This window comes from Caretta caretta, chromosome 1, assembly GCF_965140235.1.
Source record: "Caretta caretta isolate rCarCar2 chromosome 1, rCarCar1.hap1, whole genome shotgun sequence".
NCBI lineage: Eukaryota > Metazoa > Chordata > Testudines > Cheloniidae > Caretta > Caretta caretta.
In genome coordinates, this window is record NC_134206.1 from 206,663,199 (window position 1) to 206,689,347 (window position 26,149).

At 43.3% G+C, this 26,149-nt stretch overlaps 1 protein-coding gene across 6 annotated transcripts in view; it reads right to left on the minus strand.

The window, feature by feature from the left end:
- The window catches only part of GSK3B (glycogen synthase kinase 3 beta), a 270,397-nt gene that overhangs the window by 117,577 nt on the left and 126,671 nt on the right, over positions 1–26,149 (minus strand). For all 6 annotated transcript variants that reach the window (XM_048818908.2, XM_048818892.2, XM_048818885.2 and 3 more), the window contains exon 4: positions 5,897–6,007. In XM_048818908.2, coding sequence (XP_048674865.1) covers positions 5,897–6,007 — 111 coding nt within the window. The remainder of the gene's footprint in view (positions 1–5,896; positions 6,008–26,149) is intronic.

The following is a 26,149-nucleotide window of genomic DNA, read 5'->3' on the forward strand; positions in this document are numbered from 1 at the left end:
TGGTAGTCCTGGTCTTCTCTGGGCTTGCTAATCAACATCCAAAGGTCTTGCTGCATAATTTGTTTTCTTCATCTTCTTCAGAAAGTCATTAGTCTTGGTCCTGAATAGGCCTTCTCTTTCAAAGGGAAAATCTTCTATATCAGCTTTAGTTTCTCAGGGTAGTCTAGAAAATTTGAGCGAGACATATCATCCAAGAGGAACTGCAGATACTACAGTTTTAGCTGTCTAATCTGAAGAATCTAAAGATGCTTGCAATGCATCCTTTACTACTACTTGCTGGTTCTCTGTAACAAAAGCATTAACAAGTTTCTTTTGTTCATCTGGCATAGACTTTTAGTAAAGGCTGACATTTTCTTCCAAAGACAGTATTGGTAATGTGCCATAAAAACTTGGTAGTTCACAACTCTTATGCTCTACACGGAAGAGAAAACTGTTCTTCCCAGTTCATTCATCATCATTTTGTGTTTATCCAAACGAGTAAAGTAAACTGAACCACTCTTAGATCTTTAAACAGCTGCTTCCACTACTAAGGAAACTGGCACCAGGAGAGTATGAAAAAGAAATTCCCTCCTGGGAAATGATATAAACTAAGCTAATATCTGAAAGGCTGCTTTCTCCTTTGATGGAGATGTGACAGCGTAGACACCTAGGTTCTCTTCAGGAGATATCAGATTGTCAGTTTCAGGATATAATTCTTTAAACTCCTGAAGGGTGATCTGCTCCTCTACATCAGACAAAGAATCATGCTTAAGAGAGACTGATCTCCTTTCCTATGTGATATCAATAGATCCTGTATCTTTAGTTCTGTAGGGCCTAGTTCCAATGGTGCTGGTGACTGAAGGTGTCCACTATACCCTTAGTGCTGCAGATCTGGTTAGTAAGATGGAGTTGACCAATAAGACGATCTCTGTGCCATGGGAGCATTTTCCAATCAGGCCAGTAGTCCATATTTGGGTCCAATTCATAATACAACCCCGCTACGGGGGTTCTCTGAGAAAGGTTGAGAGCCCAATCATTTTCTCTTTAATGGTGGACAGAACAAAGACGGCACCGGCCACTCAGACACAACCAGGAGCCAAGAGGAGATAGTAGTGGACCCAATATAGGAAAGAAACCTACTGGGGAACCCAATGCTGTGTTAGGGGGATGGAAGAGGAGAAGACATTTGTTGTTCTTTTACCCTTCTGTTCCCTACTACAGTCAAATCTAGAGAGAGGAGTTCCTTCTCTTCTGTAGTTCTTCTCTCTCTAAATTTGATTGAGGCGGCGGCATTGGAGCAGAATGATGGGTTTGTGCCAGTACCGTCAGAGAAGGTTGGGTAAGGGAATCGGAACAGATACTCGGATCCGATACTAACTTTTGCTGCCTCTTTTTGTCTTGATAAGTGAATCTTTGGATCCTTCGATTTTCCTACTGGATCAAAGTCTCTGGCAACCAGAACAACAGCTGGATTTGGTGTCACAGCTGCGTGTTTCTTAGCTCTACTTCCAGAGTCTTTACACAATGGTCCTCTACTTGACTCCAATGTAGTAGGATCCGAGGAGCTTCTCGTTCGTGGATTGGCTCTCCTCACAGAGGCTGTGACGGATGGCCATCTCACTGACGGTTCTCTCCATAGATTTCTGATATGTAGGTTTATGTCATCGACTCATCCTTCGATGTGTCCAGTGCCAAGACTGGTGTATATCACTTCTTGGAACCGACCATATTACCCAATCTGGCAGGTAGAGCTGCAATCACTTCCTCGATGACAATTACTTGTTGTCCATTCTGTCCCTTCCTCTATACTCTCAGGGTAAAGATGTTGCAGATGGAGTACCTGGAGGGTGAAGGTCCCTCACTAAGGCAGGCAAGACAGTGTATGAGCATCCAAAGCTAGAAAGACTGAAGAGCAGAATCCACATTGTTTAAAGCTTTATTTGTTTTTATTTTCGGATCTGCCATCAGGTCTTAGTACAGACCTAAAGCTTATGAATGCTATGCGATCTAACACAAAAAATGCTAATTAAACTAAAACCAGTAACTGTATCTAAAACTAGCATTTCGTAACTAACTGTGCATTATCTAAGAGAAAGATCCAAACATGAGGTCTGGGTAGGTTCCTACTTTATCACAGTTGCACAGAGTTGGATGGAACTAAGAGAGCTAACACACCGCACCCCTTTTACAGTCTCATCCATACAGTGTGGAAAGTATGGCAAGAGGAGTGCATGAGCACTCAAATGGACACCATTAGCAAGGTCCTAACATTTGAGCTACACATGGCTGGTGCATCAGGAGTGGGCATATGCAGGAGCCACTTGAAGGAGAACAGGTGCTTCAGGAGTCCCAGAATGCATTGGTGCAATTGTGACAGTAGGATGTACTGTGTGAGGAAGTGCCAAAATGGTTCTGCTTAGAAACATACTCGTGACAAAGAGCACTGGGCCATTGCAAAAAAACAAGGATGGGAAAACCCATCATTTAATGCAGAGAATGTTCCTCAATGCCCTCCATGCACTGGGTAAACACACCCTAACAGTGTGTTATAAATACTGAGGATTGCACACACTGTTAAACAGTCCTGTATGTGTCCTTCATTTTACTACTCGGAGCGGATCACCAAGGTATCATGGTGTTTACAAACAAAATTTGCACTTCTTTAACCAACCTCCTTTTACTCTCCACAGTTTCATTCAATGATGCCACAACTGCTAGTGTGGCACTAGACTGAGACCTGAATAAGGCACAAACAAGAAACGCAGCTGTAAGGGACAAAGTTTTTCCATGTAAATATGTATGCAATCCTGGTGATCAGCAGCAGTGGAAAAATAAACTAGACCAGGAGAGCTTAACAGAGTGTTAGCAAAATATTCTTGTTGGTTAAAGTTTGTGTGAGTGGAACTGTGGTATTTTGAAGGTGAACTAAAAATCTCATCATTATTTTTTGGGGGGGAGACAGAATGGTGCAGGTAAAGGCATTCTCAAGGTTCAGTTTGAATTGCACAGCCTCTAATTACAACGTCAATTTTTACTCTTACTGGTAACATACGATTAATCTAGGCCAGAAGTAGCTGAGCAGCCATTTCTCCTCATTCCATAGGACAGCAGGTTCATTTTCAACTGTTGTGGGGATCTCTCTACATATCTCAGATGGTTAGGAGACAGGGAGGAGAGAAGGGGAGACTGAGTTTTTCAATTTAACACTGAATTTATTGGACACCCAGCCACAAGTAAAATACACCTTAAATTGGTCTCTTTTGCTTCTACTCTCTCGCTGCCTGTCCCAATCACAGTTCTGAGATTTGGTCCAATACATCCAGAGGGAAATTTTAAAGACCATCCCTCTCTGGTTTTACTTTTAACCTCTAGAACAATTCCCTGCTGTACCCCACTTCCAGTGTTTCTTGTATGCTGTCTTTCCACCAGTCAGTTGAGCTGTGTCCCAACATCCCCACCTCCCTCCACCCAGAGTTTTGGGTGGAAGAAGGTGATCACAGTCACCACTGCTTGGAGTGGGAACAACTAAGCACACTAAACAGAAGTATCCACTCTTCCCCTACTCAAAACTCTAGTCCAGGGTCGGCAACCTGCGGCACATGTGCCAAAGGCGGCATGGGAGCTGATTTTTAGTGGCACTCTGCTGCCAGCCAGGGTCCTGCCACTGGCCCCGCTCAGCCCGCTGCCTGCCTAGATGAACGGAACCCTGGGCTGGCAGTGGGCTGAGCGGGGCTGGTGGCCGGGACCCTGGCTGGCAGGGGCCAGCAGACGGGAACCCCAGACCAGCAGCGGGCTGAGTGACTCAGCCCGCTGCTGGACTGGGGTTCCCGTCTGCTGGCCCCTGCCAACCGGAGTCCAGGTTCAAGTTAGTTTTTGTTATTTTATAGCACCCCAGATACACCATTAGGAGATGTTAACTTTAAAATGCAATAATTACAAACAAGTCAAATTTGTTGTCTGAATTTCCCTTTATAAATATACAAGCATTTTGTAAGTTTTCTCCAAAAAGTCTAAGAGTTCTTTATTACCTGATGAGTCAAAAACTGGTATATACAAAATTTAGTATGACAACCTTTATCTCAGAATACAACTGGATGCAATTTGTATTTTTTGTTGTTGTTGTCGTCATTTTACATTACTACTTTCTTGTCTTCCATATTATATAATGTTAGAAGCTGTATCATAGAATCCTAAGACTGGAAGAGGCCTCAAGAAGTCATCTAGTCCAGTCCCCTGCACTCATGACAGGACTAAATTTATCTAGACCATCCCTGAAAGGTGTTTGTCCAACCTGCTCTTAAAAATCTCCAATGATGGAGATTCCACAATCTCCCTAGGCAATTTATTCCAGTCGTTAACTACCCTGAGAGTTGGAAAGTTTTTCCTAATGTCCAACCTAAACCACCCTTGCTGCAATTTAAGCCCATTGCTTCTTGTCTTATCCCCAGAGGTTAAGGAGAACAATTTTTATGCCTCCTCCTTGTAGCAACCTTTTATGTACTTGAAAACTTATGTCCTCTCTCAGTCTTCTCTTCTCCAGACTAAACAAATCCATTTTTTCAATCTTTCCTCATAGGTTATGTTTTCTAGACCTTTAATCATTTTTATTGCTCTTCTCGACTTTCTCCAATTTGTCCACATCTTTCCTGAAATGTGGCACCCAGAACTGGACACAATTCTCAGCTGAGGCCTAATCAGTGCAGGGTAGAGCAGAAGGATTACTTCTTGTGTCTTGCTTACATACTCTGGCTAATACATCCCAGGATGATGTTTGATTTTTTTTTTTTTTTGCAACAGTGTTACACTGTTGATTCAGATTTAGCTTGTGAAGCACTATGAACCCCAGATCCCTCTCTCTGCTGTACTCCTTCTTCGGCAGTCATTTCCCATTTTGTATGTGTGCAACTGATTGTTCCTTACTAAGTGGAGTAAAGTATGTTATACTTTATATGTATAATTTTAGTATATACCTCCACTGCCAGAATTCACATTGTGGACAATTCCGAAGAGGCTTAACCGTTTCTTTGACTTATTTGGTAATAAAACTGACACTACCCTACCTTGCTAAGTTATCCTTTCAATCAAATCAATAAAAATCTACAGATAGATGTAATCTGACTTTCTTCTTGCCTTTGAGATGTCTTTGAGGTAAATTAGTAAGTGTTCCTGACATCAAGACAATATTCTTTATCAATAGTAGGATGAAAAGAAAAGCCTGTGGTGTCAGAAAGAGAGTATAAAAACAGTCCCCAGGTCTAGAAGGAATGACAGTGCCCACAGCTCCCAAAATGGTCATTTCCCCAGCAGGAGAATTTACCAAGGCCTTGATACCACTTCGCTTCTCACAGGATAGAAGGTGCTCAGGTAAAACCAGCTTCCCCAGAGTGTGTATGTAGGAAAGCCATGAGCTTTTAAACTTATAAGAACCTTTAAGCAGGATATGATCTTATTGTAATTGCAAACACCTGAAAATGTTTAATAGCATAAGAACCAATTACTGGGCAAACTCTGGAGGGCATACAGTTAAATTGTATACATACCACTTCAACAACAGCTCAGATACACTGATTTGTCTCTGGGACAAAACATTGCTGCTGGGTTATCATTTCTCCTAAATGTAGGAGTCTAAACAGCAGCACAGAGTGTTGCTGAAACTTGCTACCTTAAATTTTTTATATACACAGTAAGGCTCCAACAATTTCCTCTTATAATCATTTCTTCTTATAATCATTTTTTATAATTTCCTCTTATAATCATTTTTATAGATTTTGCTGCCTTGAAATAAACCCTTCACTGTTTAATCTACCCTGCAGTTTAGTGTGAGAATTTAAAGTTCAGGTTAGGGGAAACTAACAACAATTAGAAATGCTGTGTTACAGCAAACTTCCTATTTCAATTTATAATTATAATTTCTTACCTTGACATAGATCATAGGGAGTGTCTGTTTGGCCCGGCTATAATGTCTGGCAACTCTGTATACTGTTTCAGGAACGTAGTCCAGCACCAAGTTGAGGTACACCTCGTCTTTCTGGAAAAGAGAACAGAAGAAATAATTAGGAAAAGATTCAAAACAGGGGAGTGCAAGAACAGTATTCAAGGCAGCTGTCAGCTTAAGAAATATGTTAGCTTGCAAGGTTCTAAGGTTTTAACAAAGGTTATGTCTACACTCCTAAAGTGCATTATGTTAGAAAACATGCTGACATTTTTTAAGTGAATGCAATGTTAAACATGAGTTGTCTATTACTGCTAAATTATACTCAATATCATGCTAATCAAAACAGATTAGTTAACACGTTTTCTAACATGAGGCATTTTCCCAGTGCAGGTGAGGCCAAACAGATCAATGACCACTCTGCCCATTCAAGTCTCCATTGGGGGGAAATTATATCTTCAATCTCACACTTTTTACAATTGCCAACTTCAAATTCCTTGACACACCCTACTTAATTACTTATCAATAAAAAAGTTTGTTTTTTTTTTTAAATTCCAGCATATTTGAGAAAGGTTAATCTGATCCTGTTGAAATGGTAACATTGCTATAAGTATCTTGAGGAGTAAAGAGATTTTTCTTTTAATCTAACAAAAATCCTAAGCATAATACAAGAGAGCAAGAACAAAGCTTCAAGCACGGTGTTTAACATTTTGAGCTTGTCAGTTTCAGAGAGATCTGTAACCTAATTTCAAACCTCACACTGAGGTGGGAGAGGGATGAAAATCTGTGACCTCACATAAAGGGTCTTGATTTTAACTCTTGCCCTCCTTAAATTATTCATGTTAAAAGAGGAATTAAATAAAATGAGACATCACATTCACACAGTGCTTAGTTTAACTAGAAATTAGCCAGAAACAGTCAACATGGATTCACCAAGGGCAAATCATGCCTAACCAACCTGACTGCCTTCTATGATGAGATAACTGGCTCTGTGGATGAAGGGAAAGCAGTGGACGTGTTGTTCCTTGACTTTAGCAAAGCTTCTGATACAGTCTCCCACAGTATTCTTGCCAGCAAATTAAAAAAGTATGGATTGGATTAATGGACTATAAGGTGGATAGAAAGCTGGCTAGATAGTGTGGCTCAATAGGTAGTGATCTACAGCTCATGTCTAGTTGGCAGCCGGTATTAAGCGGAGTGCCCCAGGGGTAGTTCCTGGGGCTGGTTTTGTTCAACATCTTCATTAATGATCTGGATGATAGGATGGATCGCACCCTCAGCAAGTTCGTGGATGACACTAAACTGGGGGGAGAGGTAGATATGCTGGACATTAGGGATAGGGTCCAGAGTGATCTAGACAAATTGGAGGATTGGGCTAAGAGAAATCTGATGAGGTTCAACAAGGACAAGTGCAGAGTCCTACACATAGGACGGAAGAATCCCATGCACCGCTACAGGCTGGGGACCGACTGGCTAAGCAGCAGTTCTGCAGAAAGGACCTTGGGATTACAATGGATGAGAAGCTGGATATGAGTCAACAGTGTGCCCTTGTTGCCAAGAAGGCAAACGGCATATTGGGCTGCTTTAGTAGGAGCATGGCCAGCAGATCAAGGGATGTGATTATTCCCCTCTATTCGGCACTGGTGATGCAACATCTGGAGTACTGCATCCAGTTTTGGAACCCCCACTACAGAAAGGATGTGGACAAATAGGAGCGAGTCCAGCTGAGGTCAATGAAAATTATTAGGGGGCTGAGGCACATGACTTATGAGGAGAGGCTGAAGGAACAGGGATTATTTATTCTGCAGAAGAAAAGAGTGAGGGGGGATTTGATAGCAGCCTTCAACTACTTGAAGGGGGGTTCCAAAGAGGCTGGAGCTAGGCTGTTCTCAGTGGTGGCAGATGACTGAACAAGGAGAAATGGTCTCAAGTTGCAGTGGGGGAGGTTTAGGTTGAATATTAGGAAAAAACTATTTCACTAGGAGGGTGGTGAAACACTGGAATGCGTTATCTAAGGAGGTGGTGGAGTCCCCTTCCTTAGAAGTTTTTAAGGTCAGGCTTGACAAAGCCCTGGCTGGGATAATTTAGTTGGGGTTGGTCTCACTTTGAGCAGGGGGTTGGGACTAGCTGACCTCCTGATGTCTCTTCCAACCCGATTTTTCTATGATTCAGCTGCTCATTTTCAGAGGCAAAAATTGGCCCTAGAAGTCTCAAGTACTCTGATATATCCTTCCCACCCTATTCTGAAACTCAGAATTGTATGACAGGTTTCAGAGTAGCAGCTGTGTTAGTCTGTATCCACAAAAAGAAAAGGAGTACCTGTGGCACCCTAGAGACTAACACTTTTATTAGAGCATAATCTTTTGTGATATACATTTCCAACTATACAAATTGAGAATAATTAATAGTTAATTTTCAAAAAAATAAAAACAGACAGAAGAGAAAGGAGTCAAGATTTTCTATGTTTGGTACCCAAAACTATAGAGATATCTATAGAAAAAGATGACAGATTTCCATGACACTTAGAGAGGCCTCATGTGGATGGAAATGGAGCACAGTACTCCCAGACTTCAGCTGGGACTCTTGTCACTAGTGGGTCCTCTGGCTATACTTTTTAATTAATACCTCCCAATTTGAAAGAAAACCTCTGGATGCATTTGCAGTAGTCATTTAATCACAATTGTCCTAGTCTTAAATGCTGTGACTTAATTAGCCAATTAGCGTGCACAGCCTGTTGTGCTTCTCTCATAGCTCACTGAATTATTTAAGCTGTCTCTACTCTGTGCACGCAAACAGCAGTGACCTCCAGTGAATAAAGAAAACATGGAGAATTTTTGACAGGACACATAACATACGCACATCATGTGTACACGAAAAATGTGGAGAATTTCTGGATTTTAGCATTTCACAAACTCAGAGGTGGGTCAGTGTCATTACTTGAGGGCAAACATAAGTACTTTAAGGGGCATTTTGAGAGCATTTACTGGTACCGCTTAACCTAAAGACGAGCCACCCTGCAAATCACTAAGGCCTTGTTTACATTAGTCTTCTCTCCCAGAAATAAGTCATACTTTTGCTACCACTGGTTAAGTTCTACTGATGGTAGTGCCAACATAGAAAAGGTTCCAATTTTGTTTTTGCTTTTTAAGAACAGTAGTGTGTCTTTTATATCTGCTATGTTCAGAATGATTCAATTTGAAGCTAAGTACCAGTCATAGCCTCAGAAAGCCTACCTACATTAGCATTCTCACTATTGCTACCACAGGTAGCAACAACAGGACTTTTTGTAGTCAGGATATACATTTTCTATATAAATATAAAATTCAGTGTGACATTCAAATTTATACATACTTGATAAGAAGGCCTTGTACCTCAAGGGAGAAATTTCAAATCTCATAAGTAAATAATTCTAATAGCCGCATTATAGATATAGCCTTCTGAATATGTAATATAATTTATTTTTAATGAGCGGGTGTGTGCAGTTATATAGGACACTTGTACCTTGGAGAAAAAAAATCATGCTAGCAGTAAGCTACAGCACAAAGTACACTCTCATCATCAGGGTTGGTTACAATTATTTTTTACTCTGAGACTCAAGAGCTCAGTGTCCCCAAAAACAAAAAGGGAGAGGTTGGAGAGGTACACAAAATAATGAAAAGAAAGGAAACCTGGCACTCCCATTTATGCTCTCTGCCTATACAAGAATAAATGAGAATAAAATGAAAAATGTAAAGAAAAAGTTTAAAATTAATAAACACTTTTCATGCTGTATATAATTAACCTGTGGAATTCACTGCCACAAGACAAAGTCCAACAACTTTGTGATACAGACCTTTCATTTGTGATTTATTTTGTTTTCATTCTGATTTTTATTTTCTGCTCTGCCAGATGTAGGATTGTAATTCCATAGCAAGGGTTCCATTCCCATGAGTACAAAGCTCAGATCACCAGAATCCGGGGACAGTTTTAGACGCTCAAGTCAATATTTGCATGTTTTCATTTTATTTACTACTTAGATTCCTGTCACAAATCCAAACCTGCAAACCTGCTTCTACTGTTGCTCTCTCTCTCGTTTTCTCTGATGTTAACACCCTGTTCTCTTTTTTCCCACCCCTTCTTCTTCCTTCATCGTCCCGGAAACCTCCCCACCTGTTTTTGCAGCCTTTTTTTGCTGCCAAAATGACTTGTACCTATCCTTTGGCTCTTATCTCTTCCTGTAGTGTTGGTTTTGAGAATGAGGAAGGATGCCCTAGCCTATTGGTCAAACCTCAATTCTCACAGGTGTAGTGTCACGCCTATCCATACATTTGATCCATTTTTGTGAGTTCCTCCTCCCACCCCAAAAAAAAGCAGTGTGATCAGCCTTATTCAAAAATCTATAAATTATATTTTACATACTACTGTTCCTATGTAAACGTTCACACACACACACATCTAGACTAACTGGCAAACATACAGTTTATATCTATACATTCAGAGCTTTGGACCCTTAATTTACTGATGTGAAAGCAGCCCTGAAGTATATGGAATTTTTTAATCTTATACAGCCTACTATTCTTTCTCTCCGACCACAACCAAGTCCACAACGCAAGTAATTTTTTCATCAGCTAAAGATGAGTCAACTATTCTGAACTAGCTCTCCTAGCGTTTACTATAGATAAAAACAAGATAATGGAAGTGCTAGAGTTCACTTGTCAAAGTGACTAAGATTCAGCACAAACTGGAAATGAACTACAGGGTCTGTTCCCCCTGAGGAATACTTCATCGTTCAGACCGGAAAGCTCCAGTGCTCTTTCAATTCTGTCAATAATTTATCTAATTATCTGCAAGAATTTCTTCCAGTCACTAGTAGCATGATAGAGACAGCTTCAGAAAACTATATTGGACATCTCTTTCTTTCTTGGCTGATAGTGTGCACACTGGTGACAGATATGGCACACTGGAGAGAGGAGAACACTAAGCATACCCATCTGTAGTTCCCCTTTCCAGACAATTCATGAAGCGAGCATACCTTCCACCATGTCATCTGCTGGGGGAGGAGGACAGCTAAAACCATCAGTTAAGAGAATGAAAGGCTAATGATACCAACTCTAGCAGTAGATGTAAAACCAAGAAGAGAATTTGTTTTCCCTACTGAAGTTATTACCAGTGTTTGTAAAGTATAAAGCACTTTGGAACAAGGAAGTTTGGCTGTGCAGGAAAACAGAGCAGCTAGGGTGTTCAAATGGTACATTTTCTGTATTGTATTAAAGATGTGTGATGTTTTTTCAAAGGTATTATATACACTAACACATACTATTGATAGAGGGGAGTTGGAACACTGTAATATAGGTCAGGCTCTGTTCAGAAATTCCCAAAGGATGTTTAACTTATCTGAGCAGCCGGACACAGGCAGGAGTCTCAGTTTAACATTTCAGCTGGATTAGGCTTTCTTTAAGAGTGCATCACCTCCCTGTAGCAACACAGTGTGAGTATTAGAAAAAAGTCCCCATTATCCGAGTGTGACATTTGAACTCCAGGAAATTCAAACCCAACAATAAAAGTGTTACTAGTTGGACCAATCTGACTTACCTAAAAACATACAGTTCAAAATCATAAGTTCATTGCCCTAGAAACAAGCAAAAAATATAACACGTCCTCTTTGCAGATTTGTTTCACTTTTGTATTTCCCACACCACATCCTATCAAGTTATAAGAAGCCACGGCTTCCTCCATTGTACCAAGGTGAGATACTGCCCAAAAAACATGGCCACAGGCCATATATACTGCTACCAGGCATAAAAACTTTTGCACTGCTTTTAAGAAAGAGCAAACATTTGAGAAATGTAGCTTCCCTACTCAAAGCATCTAGTAGCCATTATCTTCTAGAGGAGTTTGGGAGTTGAAAAACTGTAACTGGTTTTATTTGTATGAAGGAATGGTGACATCCAGTGGCCACATGAGCATGCTTTTACTTGCAATTCACAGCTTCCAGGTATTTCAAAGCAGAGCTGGAACGGAGTTCTAGAACAGTGGCTTTCAAACTTTTTTTCTGGCGACCCAGTTAAAGAAAATTGTTGATGCCCGTGACCCAGCGGAGCTGGGGATGAGGGGTTTGGGGTGTGGGAGGGGCTCAGGGCTGGAGCAGAGGGTTGGGGTGTGGGGCTGGGGATAAGGGTTTGGGGTGCAGGGGGACTCTGGGTCTGGGGGCTCAGGGCTGGGGCAGGGAGTGCAGGAGGGGGGCCAGGGCTCTAGCCTGGGGGTGTAGGCTCTGGGCTGGGGCTGAGGGGTTTGGGGTGCAGGAGCGGGCTTGGGTTTGGGAGGGCTCAGGGCTGGGGAAGGGGATTGGGGTGCAGATGGGGGTCAGGGCTCTGGATTGGGGTGCAGGCTCTCGGATGGGGCCAGGGATGTGCAGTTTGGGGTGTTGGAAGAGGCTCCAGGTTTGGGGGGGGCTCAGGCATGGGACTGTGGCACAGGGTTGTGGTGCGGGCTTACCTCACATGGCTCCCAGTCAGCAGCACAGTGGGGGTGCTAAGGCAGGCTTCCTGCCTGTCCTGGCACCGTGGACCACACTGCGCACTGGAAGCGGCCAGCAGCAGGTCCGGCTCCTAGGCAGAGGCGCACAAGCAGCTCAAGACAGCTCTCACCCACAGGCACCCCCGCCCAACTCCCATTGGCCAATGGGAGTGCAGAGCTGGTGCTCGGGGCAAGGGCGGCACGCAGAGCTCCATGGCCCCCCTGGCTGGGAGCTGGACCTGCTGCTGGCTGCTTCCGGGGGCGGGGCAGCACAGTGTTAGAACAGGTAGGGACTAGCAGCACGGCCAACGGGACTTTTACTGGCCTGGTCGGCGGTGCTGACCGGAGCCGCCATGACCCAGTGCCTGACATTCCGCGACCCAGTACTGGGTTTCGACCCACGGTTTGAAAACCACGGTTCTAGAACAAAGATATATGGTGAATGTGTGCACAAGCACAAATTCTCTTCTATCTCTGAAATTATTTTTGGATCAACTAGGTGACTTTTAATGCTCAGGGAAATATTCACCCACACTAGTAGCACTGCAGATACTAGACAAATTCCTCCTCACCACTCTCCCAGTCCTCAGCGCTGAATTGCAGAACTCCCAGCTATCACAGTCTTCCACTGCCACCTTGCTCTGCCAATCCTCCTCAACTTGACCTGTAACCCACCTTTATTTTAGTCTTAGACAACACCTGGTGTTGAAACTGCCTACTGATAAATCTGAGATGATTTTGTAACAGGCTTATGTCCAGTGGGAGCTAAGTCAAGTCCTCTACATTAGCTTATGATCTAAGCCAAGTTTGATGAAGGACTGGTCATTGTGTCAAAAATTTCTGTAGCTCTTAACTTTGAATGAGTCTGGATTACTGGGTGGTGTATTCAGGCAGGTATAGCAATGCTGCCTTTCTCCATTCATAGACACAGCCTAGTATTTCATATAATTTTCCACATAATATATTTTTTTTTGTAGAAAACAGATTGTAACAAAAAAAAACAAAAAACTCATTCATGAAGACTGTCCATAAATTCCTGCCTGCTCAAAGAGTTTACTTTAGACTTGCAAAATTCTTTAATCCCTCAACTATTGGGGAGTGATTAAAGAATCCCTGGGACGATGAATCTTATCTGTGAAGCTGAAAGGACTTTGATTTTCCTAACCAAAACCCTAGTGGACATGACACAAATTCATACAATTTAGCATGATCGAAAATCTACGGTCAGGAGATACAGGACAACACTGCGATGCACTGAGCCATGTAAGGCAGCTTGTTCACCAACTATCTAAACCGTGCCTGGCTCTAGCCAATGTTATTTGTCCTCCACTTCCACAAAAATCATTCATCCCTGAAAAGAGGCTGAAGGAAAAAACATAAAAAACTAGAAGATTAAAATGACCAGCCCTACAGAATGGATGGCTCAGGGGACCAGCTATAAAGCTATAGAGCTTTTCTTTTCCTACAAGTGTCTAGGACAGAGGTGGGCAAACTATGGCCCATGGGCCACATCCGGCCTGCGGGCTTCCTGACCCTTGAGCCCCCGGCCCCTCCTCTGCTGTCCCCTCTCCCCCACAGCCTCAGTTTGCCATGCCGCCAGTGTGGCTTGTGCCAGCCCACCTCGAGGCTTTCTAATAAGCCAGTCCTGCCACTCTGAGCAGCATGTTAAGGTGGCGGGGGGTGGATAAGGGGCAGAGGATCCTGGGGGGCAGTCAGGATGGGGAACAGGGGGGGTTGGATAGGCATGGGAGTCCCAGGGGGCCTGTCAGGGGGCAGGGGTGTAGATAGGGATCAGGGCACTCAGGGAACGGGGGTGGGGGTGTCGGTGATGGGGTGGGGTCCCGGGAGGGGCAGTTAGTCCCGGGAGGGGGTGCTCAGAGGACAAGGAACGGGGGGGTTGGATGGTCAGGGGTTCTGAGGGGGGCAGTCGGGGGCGGGAAGTGGGAGGGGATGGATAGGGGGCGGGGGCCAGGCTATTTGGGGAGGCACCGCCTTCCCTACCTGGCCCTCCATACAGTTTCACAACCCCAATGTGGCCCTCGGGGCAAATAGTTTGCCCACCCCTGGTCTAGGACACATTGCTTGGGAAACTCTCACAGCTGCTGCTCAAACTATACCTGTTCAGTGGACACACACACCTCAAGTCTCCAGAATTGACAATCTGCCATCATGCACCAGTGCTGCTGATTTTTAAAAAAGTTTATTAAAAAATCTGAATAACTGACGTGCAAGTTGGGGCCCCTCTGAATAGTTCCTTTTTCTCCAGGACCTGTTGGAATCCAGAAAGTTCCTTCATTTCCCCCCCACATTTTATATCTCCATCTTTCAAACACTGTCATGACTATCCTTCCAGCCAAGGCTGCCTGCATAAGTCCCCACCTGGAGCCAGTTAATGCTCTTTCTTAATCAGATGGCTTTGCAGTAATTATTCCCATCACTGGCTTTCCCCATCCTCTCCCACCAGACTTAACACTTGGCCCCTGAAACATGCAAGTCTCTGCTGACCTGGAGTGTGAGCAAGATACCAAGAGACTACATATTTAATCCAATCTATTGCAGTGCACAGTACTATCCTGACATTTACTTAACACTTAGACTGAGGTGTTGTATGGGAGTAAATTTCTATTCCTGAGCTGGATGGACTTTTGGCTGTGTGCCCTTACAGGCAAGGCCAACAGGACTAAAATCAATTACACCATGCAGCAAAACAGTCAGCATTTTGCCTGCTATTCATGCACTACCCACGCTTCCATTTTGATTACTGTGGATACCAAACACCTATTTGAAACAGATTAAATATTACATAATCAGAAGCATAATTACCAAACAAAAGCAATATATGCTTTTAAGTTTGTGCACACATCTCTTCAGTGTCTTGTCTCCCTATTTAAATGTGGAAATTAAATACATGGACTGATCAGATTATTAAATGCTCTAACACAACCATGTAAAAACAGTTATGAAATACTACAATGAAACTAAACGAGAATGCAGATAATAAAATTTGGCATTGCAACCTCCATTATACCTGCTTTCACTCAACTGAATAGTTTTACTCAGCCGTCCCTGATCAAGTGGGTTGCCTTGTGCAGAAAAATGCTTTAAAACATGAGAACATTCTGAAATAGACATCACAAAAAACATTCAGCTTGCCCAGATTTATTCTCACTTGGAATACAGTTCAAAAAGCTTCTTTCAGCAAAGTCCTGTAAAAAAAAAAGCCAATGCTTCAGCCAATCACAATTTTACATTTGAGTGACAGGCTAAATGCAAGACAGCAATCTTCAGCCTTGTGGAATTATAGCAAAACAGAAAATCATAAATTAGAAACGCACACCTTCCTATTATACTTTGATCTTCCAGAATCAGGCTGATAGGCACATCGGTTTCCTGTGCATGACCTGCTCAACACAAGCCAAAAGAGCAACATGATCGCTACGCCCAACAGGTTGGCATACCAAGATCTCCTGGACCAGCCTACAATGTCTTCAGAGGTCTGTCCCTCTGAAGACTGTTTAGAACCCTACAGATGAGAGATAAGAATATCAAAGGTTGGTATGGAAAACACTTGCTTTCATTAAGAGAATACTGCACTTTCCAATTAATCAATCCATCAACCTTCCCTGTAGGGAAGCATTCCCTACTATTTGGCCTCTCTTTTTCTTTGCACTACTGCTTGGTACTGGCTTTGCTCCACCCCAAAAAAATAACTCCCCCTCCTGAGAATTTATAGCTTTGAAATAAATAATTGTAAACTGTTCTGTCCCTCTTAGTAGTCATCTGGCCCACTACTGAACACATACGAAAAAAAATCTTTCCTCATAACTCAAACCAGTAATGGTGATGAAAAAGTTTATATGGAATGCATCCAATAGCTCAAATTCCTAGGGACAGGAGAGGACATCTGCTCATGAATCCACTGAAAGCCTTTATCTTCTTAGTGAGGCATGAGATACAGCTATTGCAAAAATAAAGCATAGATCTCCCTTTTCTTGGCTTTCTCAGCCATTGAAATCAATGACTCTCTAGGACCAAAGTAAAGGAAGTCTATTCATGGTCCACTTGCCAAAACCCATCTTCCTCCTGGTGGCTGCTATACCCTCCTTCCCTCTCCCTTTGTACCGGATACTCCCTTCCACTGGCAACTATTGCCCTCTTTTTCATTAGTTCACTTAGTTATTCTACAAGTCTCTACAAGTAATAGAAATTAAAGAAAGGAAAATTTAGTCTAGAAAATTTGTGGGGGTGGGGGGGTGGGGTGGGGTGGGGGGGAGGGGAGAAAGGAAGGCAGGAAGTATCCTAGTCATGAGATTTATTAAAGGGTGCAGGGTCTCCAGTATATCCGCCTTCATAGGAATATGGTCTCTCTGAGGAGATCTAGCACTCCTCTTGCGTGAGGCTTTCCTTGTTTTGCTCAATCTGTCTTTCAAAGACCTAGAATGCAATTGAGCTGTTGGAACTGATGGGGAGCTGGGGTCCAGGGGAGTCTTTGGGCCTGAATCTGAAGCCGGATGAAGGGAGCACTCCATCACAAGTTTTAGTTCTCTGTCCATCTGGAGCAACTCTTGAAGCTTGTGCAGATCTTGCACTTTAAAGACACAGGCATATCCCTGAGGCAGCGATGTCAGAGTCAGCAGGTGGTTACCTGAGGCAGGAGTAGATGCAGACTAGAGCTGAGGCTGCTAGCGTGGAAACAGGCAGGAGCAGGAGCAGTCTGTTGAAACTACTCACAATAGAAATGCTCCTGACCAGGTAGCAATGTTGAACAGATTGGACAGACTGCTTCCCTTCGGAGCCTATATACCTACCTCAGCATCACCTGGGTGGGTCCTCAACTCTGGATTGGTTGAATGGTGTGGGGCCTATCAAAAGACCTTCAGGTAATTGCCTATGATAACTCTCACACTCTGGCTCAGGGATGATTCATCAGGCTTAAGCTGAGTCAGGGATGACTCATCAGACTTTAGCAGGCTCAAAGATATCACATCACACCTACTTCAAAACGTGTTTACCAGGTGTCTTCAGTTTGTCAGGATATGACCAGTGGAATTTCCCAAAGTAGCTGGGGTACATCCTGGCTTTCAGCTGCTTCCCATGAGTGATCAGCTGGACCACTGCCCACCCAATCAACAAGGTACATGAGCTTCTCTTGGAGAACCTTAAGTCCAAGATCTGCCTCACCGGGTATACTTGCTGCCTCTGGACCATGACGGGGGGGAGGGAGAAAGAAAGAGAGAGAGAGACACAGACAGGAGAGTAGGTGGCTTTATCTGTCCAGGAAAGGAGTTATCAATATACTTTTTCAGCAGGGATATATGAAATATCAGGTGCACCATCATCATATTGGCTAACTGGAGTTTAAAGACTACCAAGTTAACCTGTTGGATGATCTGGAATGGACTGAGATACCTGTAATCCAGCTTTCTTGAGGGCTAGGCAGCATCCTGGTGCTGCATCTAGTGTCATACTTTACCCCTGACCATGATGTGCAAGACTTTACAGGCAACTGTAGTTTTGGTCACCAGAAATTGAGAGACCAGTTTCATTGTTTCCAGTGACCGAAGTGGCCACCCAGGAGCGAGTCATGACACAACCAGAACATGGCCAGATGTTGTTGACCTTTGGGGACCTAGATCTGATCCTGCAATAAGAGAACACTATTCTTTATCAAGAAGTTTGAGTCGGGGCTGGGGCTGGATCTATACTGGTGAACATTAATTTCACCACAAACAGATTATGAGGCAGGGAAGACTTCACAAGGAACAATTAATCACTGTTGATTAGTACGTTGACAAAATGGCAAGGCTTCAAGATGCTGGTGGGTCTATCTCCCTTATACAGGTGCTGGTCCTGGTGAGGTAACATGTCAGGCTTACCATTCTGGGTACCAGGACAATAGGTCAGGATGAAATCAAATCAGGAGGGAAAAAAGGTACCAATAGATCTGGCGCTGAGAGCCTTTGCATTTCATAGGTACTCCAAATTCTTATGATCCATGAATACCTCAACCAGAAAACATGCACCTTCCAAGGGATGATCCCATTCCTCAAAGGTGGCAGTTCCTTGTGACAGACTTTGTAATTCTGTTCCACAGGTATCAACTTTCAGAAGCAGGATGCACAAAGATGGAGAACGCTCAGGGATCCATGATGCTAAGAGCACTGCTCTGATCACAGAGTCAGAGATGTCTGCTTTGAAAATGAAGGGTTTTGTCAGGTCCGGATGAAATATGACAGGCACTAATGTAAATGCTTCTTTCAGTTCATCAAAAGCAGACTGAGCTTCCTGATTCCAAACAAAGGCAGTGTCCTTCAGGAGCAGCTGGGTAACTGAACCACCTTCAAACACCCCTTGATGAAAGTGGCAAACCTCAGGAAGCACTGGACATCAGAGATGTTTCTCAGAGCTGCCCAGTCCACAACTGCAGACACTTTTTGGGGATCCATGCTTTACCCATTGGGGGAAAATGATATAGCCTAAAGTCAGAGGTGCATTGAACTCTCACTTCTTGGGTTTCCCATACAGGTCATTTGCTTCAAAACACTTAAGTACCAACCAGATGCATTGGTCATGAAGGGCTTGTTTTCCAAGATGAGAATGTTGTCTTAGTAGATCACTACAAACTGGTCCAGAACATCCCTAAATGTGTCATTGACAAAATACAGGAATGTGGTTGGGTTGTTGGAAAGACTTGAAGGGCATGATGTGGTATTCGAAATGGCCACAGCAGGTGTGAAACTACCTTCCAATCATGCCACTTGTACTCACTTAAAATTCTCTCTTTGTAGTTAAATAAACTTGTTTTATTCTTTAATCAAAACTAATTGAGTGTTGTCTTTAAACTGAACTGTGTGGGTAACTCCATTTAAAGTGGCAAACAGTTGTATGTTGACCCTTTACAGGAGGAACAAACCTCCAATATCTGGACTGTCTACAAGAGGGCGGGACAGTGCAGAACACACATTTTGTGAGGAAAATCCGGGACTGGGACTGTGTTGGTGTTACTCTGCAAGTGGTAGCCAAGGTGGGTGTAAGCCAGAGTGTGACTGATGTGCGGCTGGCAGGCTGCAGCTATACACAGACACTCAATGATGTTACCTGCTGCCTGGAAGGCTGTGAGCAGCCCAGGTGGGAGCCTCAGCACAAAGCATTGTGAGGCCCCCACGATTGCAGGGCAGGTTGACACAACCTCTTACTGGTCTGGACTTCACCCTGGAATGTCATACCAATGTACAAAGTAATGGGACTACTGAATCCCCCCAAAACAATCCTATCCTACCTCCTTTCCCACCATCCACTTCATGGCCAGAAGTTTAAGAAAAAGAGGCTTTTAAAAGAAAAACATATTAACCACCTGCTGTAAGCTGACTCAATCAAAAGCTATAGGGAAACAGTACTGAAAAAGAAGAACTCTAACTCTCCTAATTAATTAATGCATAATGGCACAATAATAATAATGGCACTCCACTTACATAGCTCTTTCCACAATTTCATTTTTTCAGATGGGGAAACTGATGCAAGGCACAATTTTATTCTAAAAGGATAGCTTAAAAGGAAAGAAATTGAAAGGAAAAAAAGATTTTCAGCTGAGATTTGAAATGATTTGGTACCACTGAGATGAAGAGATACACAAAGGTTGGGGCAGACAGTACAGCTTCAGAGGAAAAGGTTTTCAAACCAACTATAGACAGATTTTGTGAAAGTGTGAAAAGACACTGACCATCCCATAAAGTGAACGGGCAGACCACGGAGTGTTTGAAACACGTTGAGCAATGTGGCCACACTGTGTGAGAGAAACTGAAGCACATATTTTGGGACAGAAAAATGGACATGGATAAGGCAGTAGTCACAAACACAGCAACTTTAGCCTCAATTCATTGGTGTGATGCTAAGCCCCTGCCTTTCCCTGGGATTCTTATGTCACTAAACCCTGCTTAGAGAATCTCTCTTTGTATCAGGTTCTAGAGAGCTTTTCCCAGACCTGAAGAAGAGCTCTATGGAGCTTGAAAGCTTGTTTCTCCACTGACAGAAGTTGGTCCAATAAAAGATATTACCTCACCCATCCTATATGTCTCATATCCTAGGACCAATATGGCTACAACACAGAAAACGTGTAATTATTTTCATTCATTCTCACTACTGCCCACAGAGTTCTGAATGGCAGCAGCAAACCTGACCAAAATTATACTCTGATTCGCAAAGTTCTGAGCACCAGTGGTGTCCCAGGGAATGCCTGTCTGCAGACTCAGGAGAACACTATATTAGATCACATTAAGAAACTCACTTTTGTAAACATACAAGTTAGAAACTTAATTTTAATTAAAGTTCAAATTCTGCAGATATTGATGGGTTAGGACCTCAATTGTCAGGACAAGCTTTCTACTCACCAGTGACTGATGGTGATGGGGGCGGGGGAGAAGAGGGGGTTTGGCCTTGTTCTCTAAAAGCTTCCCAATGGCCCATCTTAGAAAATCATCTGTTCAGTTTGGAGTCTCAATAGAGTCTCAGAAGCCATTACAATGAAGGTTACTGAGATGGCAAACAACCTTTTACTTTTCAGTTTGGAAGCCTCTGGCTCTAGGGGTTTGATGCTAGAACTGAACTGTTAACCATTATTTATAAGATTCTATTAAGATTTTCAAACTTGTATCGCTTTGGTAGGTAAATGCTGTGGTTTAATGCTGGGAAGCCTTGTTTTGTTTTATTTTTTAAAGTAAAGGAATTCTACTTAGGCGTAGCATTGATGTATGTAATGATTATGGGTTAATAACTGAACAACTTTTTTAAGCTTACAACAATAAATTAATGAAAAAATAAAATTGAATTTTGCTGTGCTAGAGAAGTTCCCACACATTTTCATAGTGTGGAGCACACCTTAGAACAACTGTGTTGTAGATAATCTACCCACTCACTGGTGATTGCACAGACCTCCCCCATACCTTCACAATTCCTTAACATCCCTGTTGCAACTACAGCAACTGCTCGCCTGGATGAAGCAATATTAGGAAAGTACTTATGTATTTTTAGCTTCCCTTAATATAATTTAGCAGCTGGAAATGAGATGCCAGAATCATGTGACCATCTAGCAGTCTGTGAATCACTATCAGGAAATATCAAAACAAAAAATTTTGCTTCAAAACAACATTTTGAAACAAAATTACAGCTTTCATTTTGACAAATAAAATATATTCAAACGACTGTCCACTCAAAACATTTTCATTTTGGTCAAAGTTTTGTTTTGAGATTTCTGATTCAAAACTTTTTCAAATTTTTCATTCCTTAAGAATTTTCTGATATTTTGACTTTCGCTTCTGATTTGAAAGGGAAACTAGTTTAAAAGTACTGAAGTTTCCAGCAGGCCACTTTCTGCGCACCTATAATCACAAGTCAGAGATATAGGGAGTTGTAGAAGTTAAATCTGTATGTAAGTGTATCTTTCAGGTTTCATGTTTAATTTGTTAAAAAAGTTAGATTCAAATCAAAGAATTTCTAAAGGCCTAGCCATTACCATCAGATAGATTACCGTGGACATCACATGAGAGGTGGGTTTTGCATACTGCACAAGATTCCCTGTGTCATCCTACTAAATACAAACCCAGAGATTTTTAGGCCTCTCAGATTTGCTTCCCAGAGGGCAATACATCAAACTGCAAGGTAGTCAACTACCTTCATCTCACACTGGAGGTGAGCTGTAGCTCACGAAAGCTCATGCTCAAATAAATTGGTTAGTCTCTAAGGTGCCACAAGTACTCCTTTTCTTTTTGCGAATACAGACTAACACGGCTGTTCCTCTGAAACCTGTACAACTATTAGCACCAGTGATTAGGCATCTCAAGGCCATATTTTCAGAAGTGTTCAACACTCACATCTGGTGCTATTTTTTTTGTTTGTTTGCCTATTTTAAAACAACAGCTCAGCACCTAGCAGCAACCACTGAGAACAATGAGGTGCCAGGGCTGAGCACTTATGAAGTGGGGCCCCTCAACTTCAAAATTGGTGTAAGTCTGAAAAAAAGGTCAGTAACCAGATATGGAAATATTTATTCTCCTTTACGCCAACTTTCCAAGTGCCATTTTGCATAGCACCAACAAAGATGGCTGCAACCAGCCCTATACCAAACAGGAAAAACTACATTATTTAAGCTGTCCTGTGCACCGCTTCACCCTCCTATATTGACAGTCTGGGCTTTGTCCCATTTCTCAACAGGACAGTTAAAGTCTCAAGCAAAGACAAAGAACAATGAAGTTAGCTGTTCTTAGCTGCATATATGAATTCATTAAGAATACTATTTTATGTACCACCACCATGATTTTCTCTGCCCGTCAACTTCAGGAAAAGTGCTGTGAGCAACATTGACCTCCATACCTGGCCTTCAATGACCTCACAAAAGCATTTGACTCTACCAATCATGAGGCTGTGGAGAATTCTCCTTTAATTTGAATGCCTGCCAAAATTTATTATGTTCTCTGACTCCTCCATGACAACATGTCTCTGACTGTTGTCAGCAATGGATCTGAAACAGACCCCTTCCTAGTCAAGATAGGAGTAAAGCAAGGTTGTGTCAGCTCCAACCTTTTTCTCCATCCTCCTTGCCGTCATCCTTCTTCTCATCCGTGACAAGCTCCTCCCTGGCCCAGACATTCAATACAGAATGGACAGCAAGCTCTTCAACCTCAGTCGCCTCCGATCCAAGACAAAACGATCACTAAGGCTGCGAGTTTGGCACGGAGGTCATGAAAGTCGACCTCTGTGACTTCTGCAGCAGCCAATGCAGCTCACCCAGGGGCTGCCTGAGCAGCTTAAGCAATCCCTGAGCCAGCCGCAACAGCCACTGCTGGGGCAGTCTCGGGCCACCATGTCCTTCTCCCGCAGCGGCAGCAGGAGTTTGGGTGTGGGCTCAGGGCTGGGGTGCAGGACGGGGTGAGGCCTCTGGACAGCGCTTACCGGGGGGTGAGGGGTAGGCGGGATGACTCCCTGGATGCGGTTCCCGGCCGATTGGAGCTGCGGAGGCAGTGCTTGGGGCGGAGGCAGCGCGCAGAGCTGCCTGGCCACGCCGCCACCTAGGAGTAGAGGGAAGGGGATGTCACTGCTTCGGGGAGGCGTGAAGCCAGGCAGGTAGCATGCCAGCCCTACCCACACGTACCCACTGCACCCCTGGGCTGACTCCCCTCATTCCCTGCAAGATTTAGTCAGGGGTATATAGTACTAGGCTATGGAGAGGTCACCGGCCATGAATTTTTGTTTACTGCCCATGACCTGTCCATGACTTTTACTAAAAATAGCCCTGACTAAACACAGCCTTAACTATCACTAAATCAGTCACTGAACTCCAATATGCAGATGGCTATGCCCTGTGCGCTCACTCAGAATATGATCTTCAAAAAATAGCCAACACTTTCTCTGAGGCCTATAACCAACTTGGTCTCACACTCAACACCAGGAAAACTAAGGTACTCCACCAACAGGCTCTGAATCACCAGGATCCTGCTCCGGTAATTCAGATCAATAAAGAAACCCTGGAGAACACAGAGCACTTCTTTTACCTCAGCAGCTACGTATCACATAAAGCTGACATTGAGGAGGAAATTCAACAGTGCCTTCAAATGCGCCAGTGATGCTTTTGGACACTTGACAAAACATCTTCAAAAATCGTGACATTAAGAATCAAACCAAGCTTCTCATGTACCAGGCCATTGTTGTCCCTGCTCTCTGGGTCACGTACAGTAGACACCTCAAGGCTCTTGAATGATACCATCAATGGTGCCTCTGCAAGATCTTCCGAACCAGTGGGAAGACCAAGGCACCAGCATCAATGTTCTGTCCCAAGCCAAACCTCCAGCACTGATGCTATGATCATCCACCAACAACTCCACTGGGCTGGTCAAGTTCTTCGAACGCCAGAAAATCGAATCCTGAAGCAGGTCATGTTCTCACAATTGTTCCACGGCCAATGGACAAGGGTGTGGGGGGAGGTCTTCAAAGACACCCTCAAAGCCAACATGAAGAAGTGCAATATTGACAAACTCATGGGAAACCGAAGTTCTCAATGACCTAAATGGAAAAGGACTTTGTGGCAAGGATCCCAGTATTTCGAGATCCAACAGAAACAGGAAATGGAGAAATGGAATAAAAGGAAAGAGCACACCGCAGCCCCACTCAACAATCTTGATCCACCCCTTCCATTGGGAAACGTCGGCCCCAACTGTGACAAGATCTGTGGATCCTGGATTGATCTCATTAGCCACCAGCAATAACTGACTATCATTATATGGAAGAGAACCATCCTTGAACCTCAAAGGATCGTGGACTACTATACTATTTTATGTTTCTTTTTCTTGAAAATTACAGTGTAGTATCACAATTTAAACTGCTCATTTCAGCATTTTGAGTCACCTGCCATATACGAACATGGTGGTCAAGTGAAAAACAGTTTCCACTAAAACTAACACAGTCAGTGAACTAGTTGTTTGAACATTGCACCGCTATGCGGTAAAACCTTGTAGAACCCCTGTATTTACGCTGCCTAATGGTTCCTGCTATAAAAGTCCTGGGATTTTTTTTTCGGAGACGTTTTAACCCGCTACATTGTTTGCAGCAGACCTTTGAAATTTTGCAGGGAGGAAGCCCTCAGACAAGACATGTGCCTTTTGCTTGTGCCATAAAATTCTATTCAACGTGGCCTAAGTTGTAAACTGTTAAGCCACCACTTCCCTTCTTTTACTTGCATTACTAAGGAAAATTCTGACAACATGCCAAAATTATAACCGAACTTGAACATGGTAACAAACAGAGCCTAAACTGCCATTCAAACAGCAGTGGCACAAATTTGTACTCAAAATGCCAGGGAACGACAAAAGCAGCCCGGAATGAGGGGAAGAAGAAGAGAGCCAGATCAAACTTCCCCCTGACCACAACCTCTGTCACATGGCTTGATAGGTCCATTTTGCCCTCTGGGGGCATCACAGGGGGCAAGTGTGTCTCCAACCCATGGAAGAGGTGGGAAGACCCAGGCTAGACTCCCCACAACCCCCGCTCCACCATTTTGGAAGAGTAGAGAGACCCCCCCCCCCCACCCCGCCAAAAAAAAAAGGGGGGAGGGAGGAAAATCCCAAGGCCTGCTTCTTGCACACTCTTCCAGTGTCACTTTCTGACACCAATGCTGAATAGTAAGTTCTTGGTTTGTTTGTTTATTTTTAAGTTCTTTTTCTTCATTTTCCATTTATTACATCATTAACTACAGCTTTTGGTATATGAGGGACAGTTCTGAGATACTGATGGATTTCAGAACTGAAGATACTCCAGTAGTCTTGCTTGACCCCTGTAATAACACAGGGGGTGATGTAACACGAAGTTCTAAAAAGTGGCTGGTGGCCACTCACATCTTTAATAAAGAAGTGAAGCCTATAGAAACCGCAGCTCCCAGCTATACAATTCTTCATCTTGATGCAGACAGAAGGCTGCTGGAATCAAGACTGATCACTGCATACTAGCAGCCACAGTACCCATGGCCTACACCTCATAGTCAGAAGGTAAGATCAGCTCAAACATGCTCTGCCTTACAGATTTGAAGCCCCTCAGCTCAGGAACATCTGAGCTCCTGATATGCACATTTACCATTCTTTTCTTATTCTGGACTCCACTATTTTCAAACTATTTTAATACCCCTAAAAATTCAAAGAGTACAGTATTATAACAATACCACTTAGTGGCCTTAATGAAGCTTATTGTCTGTGACCTCTCAAT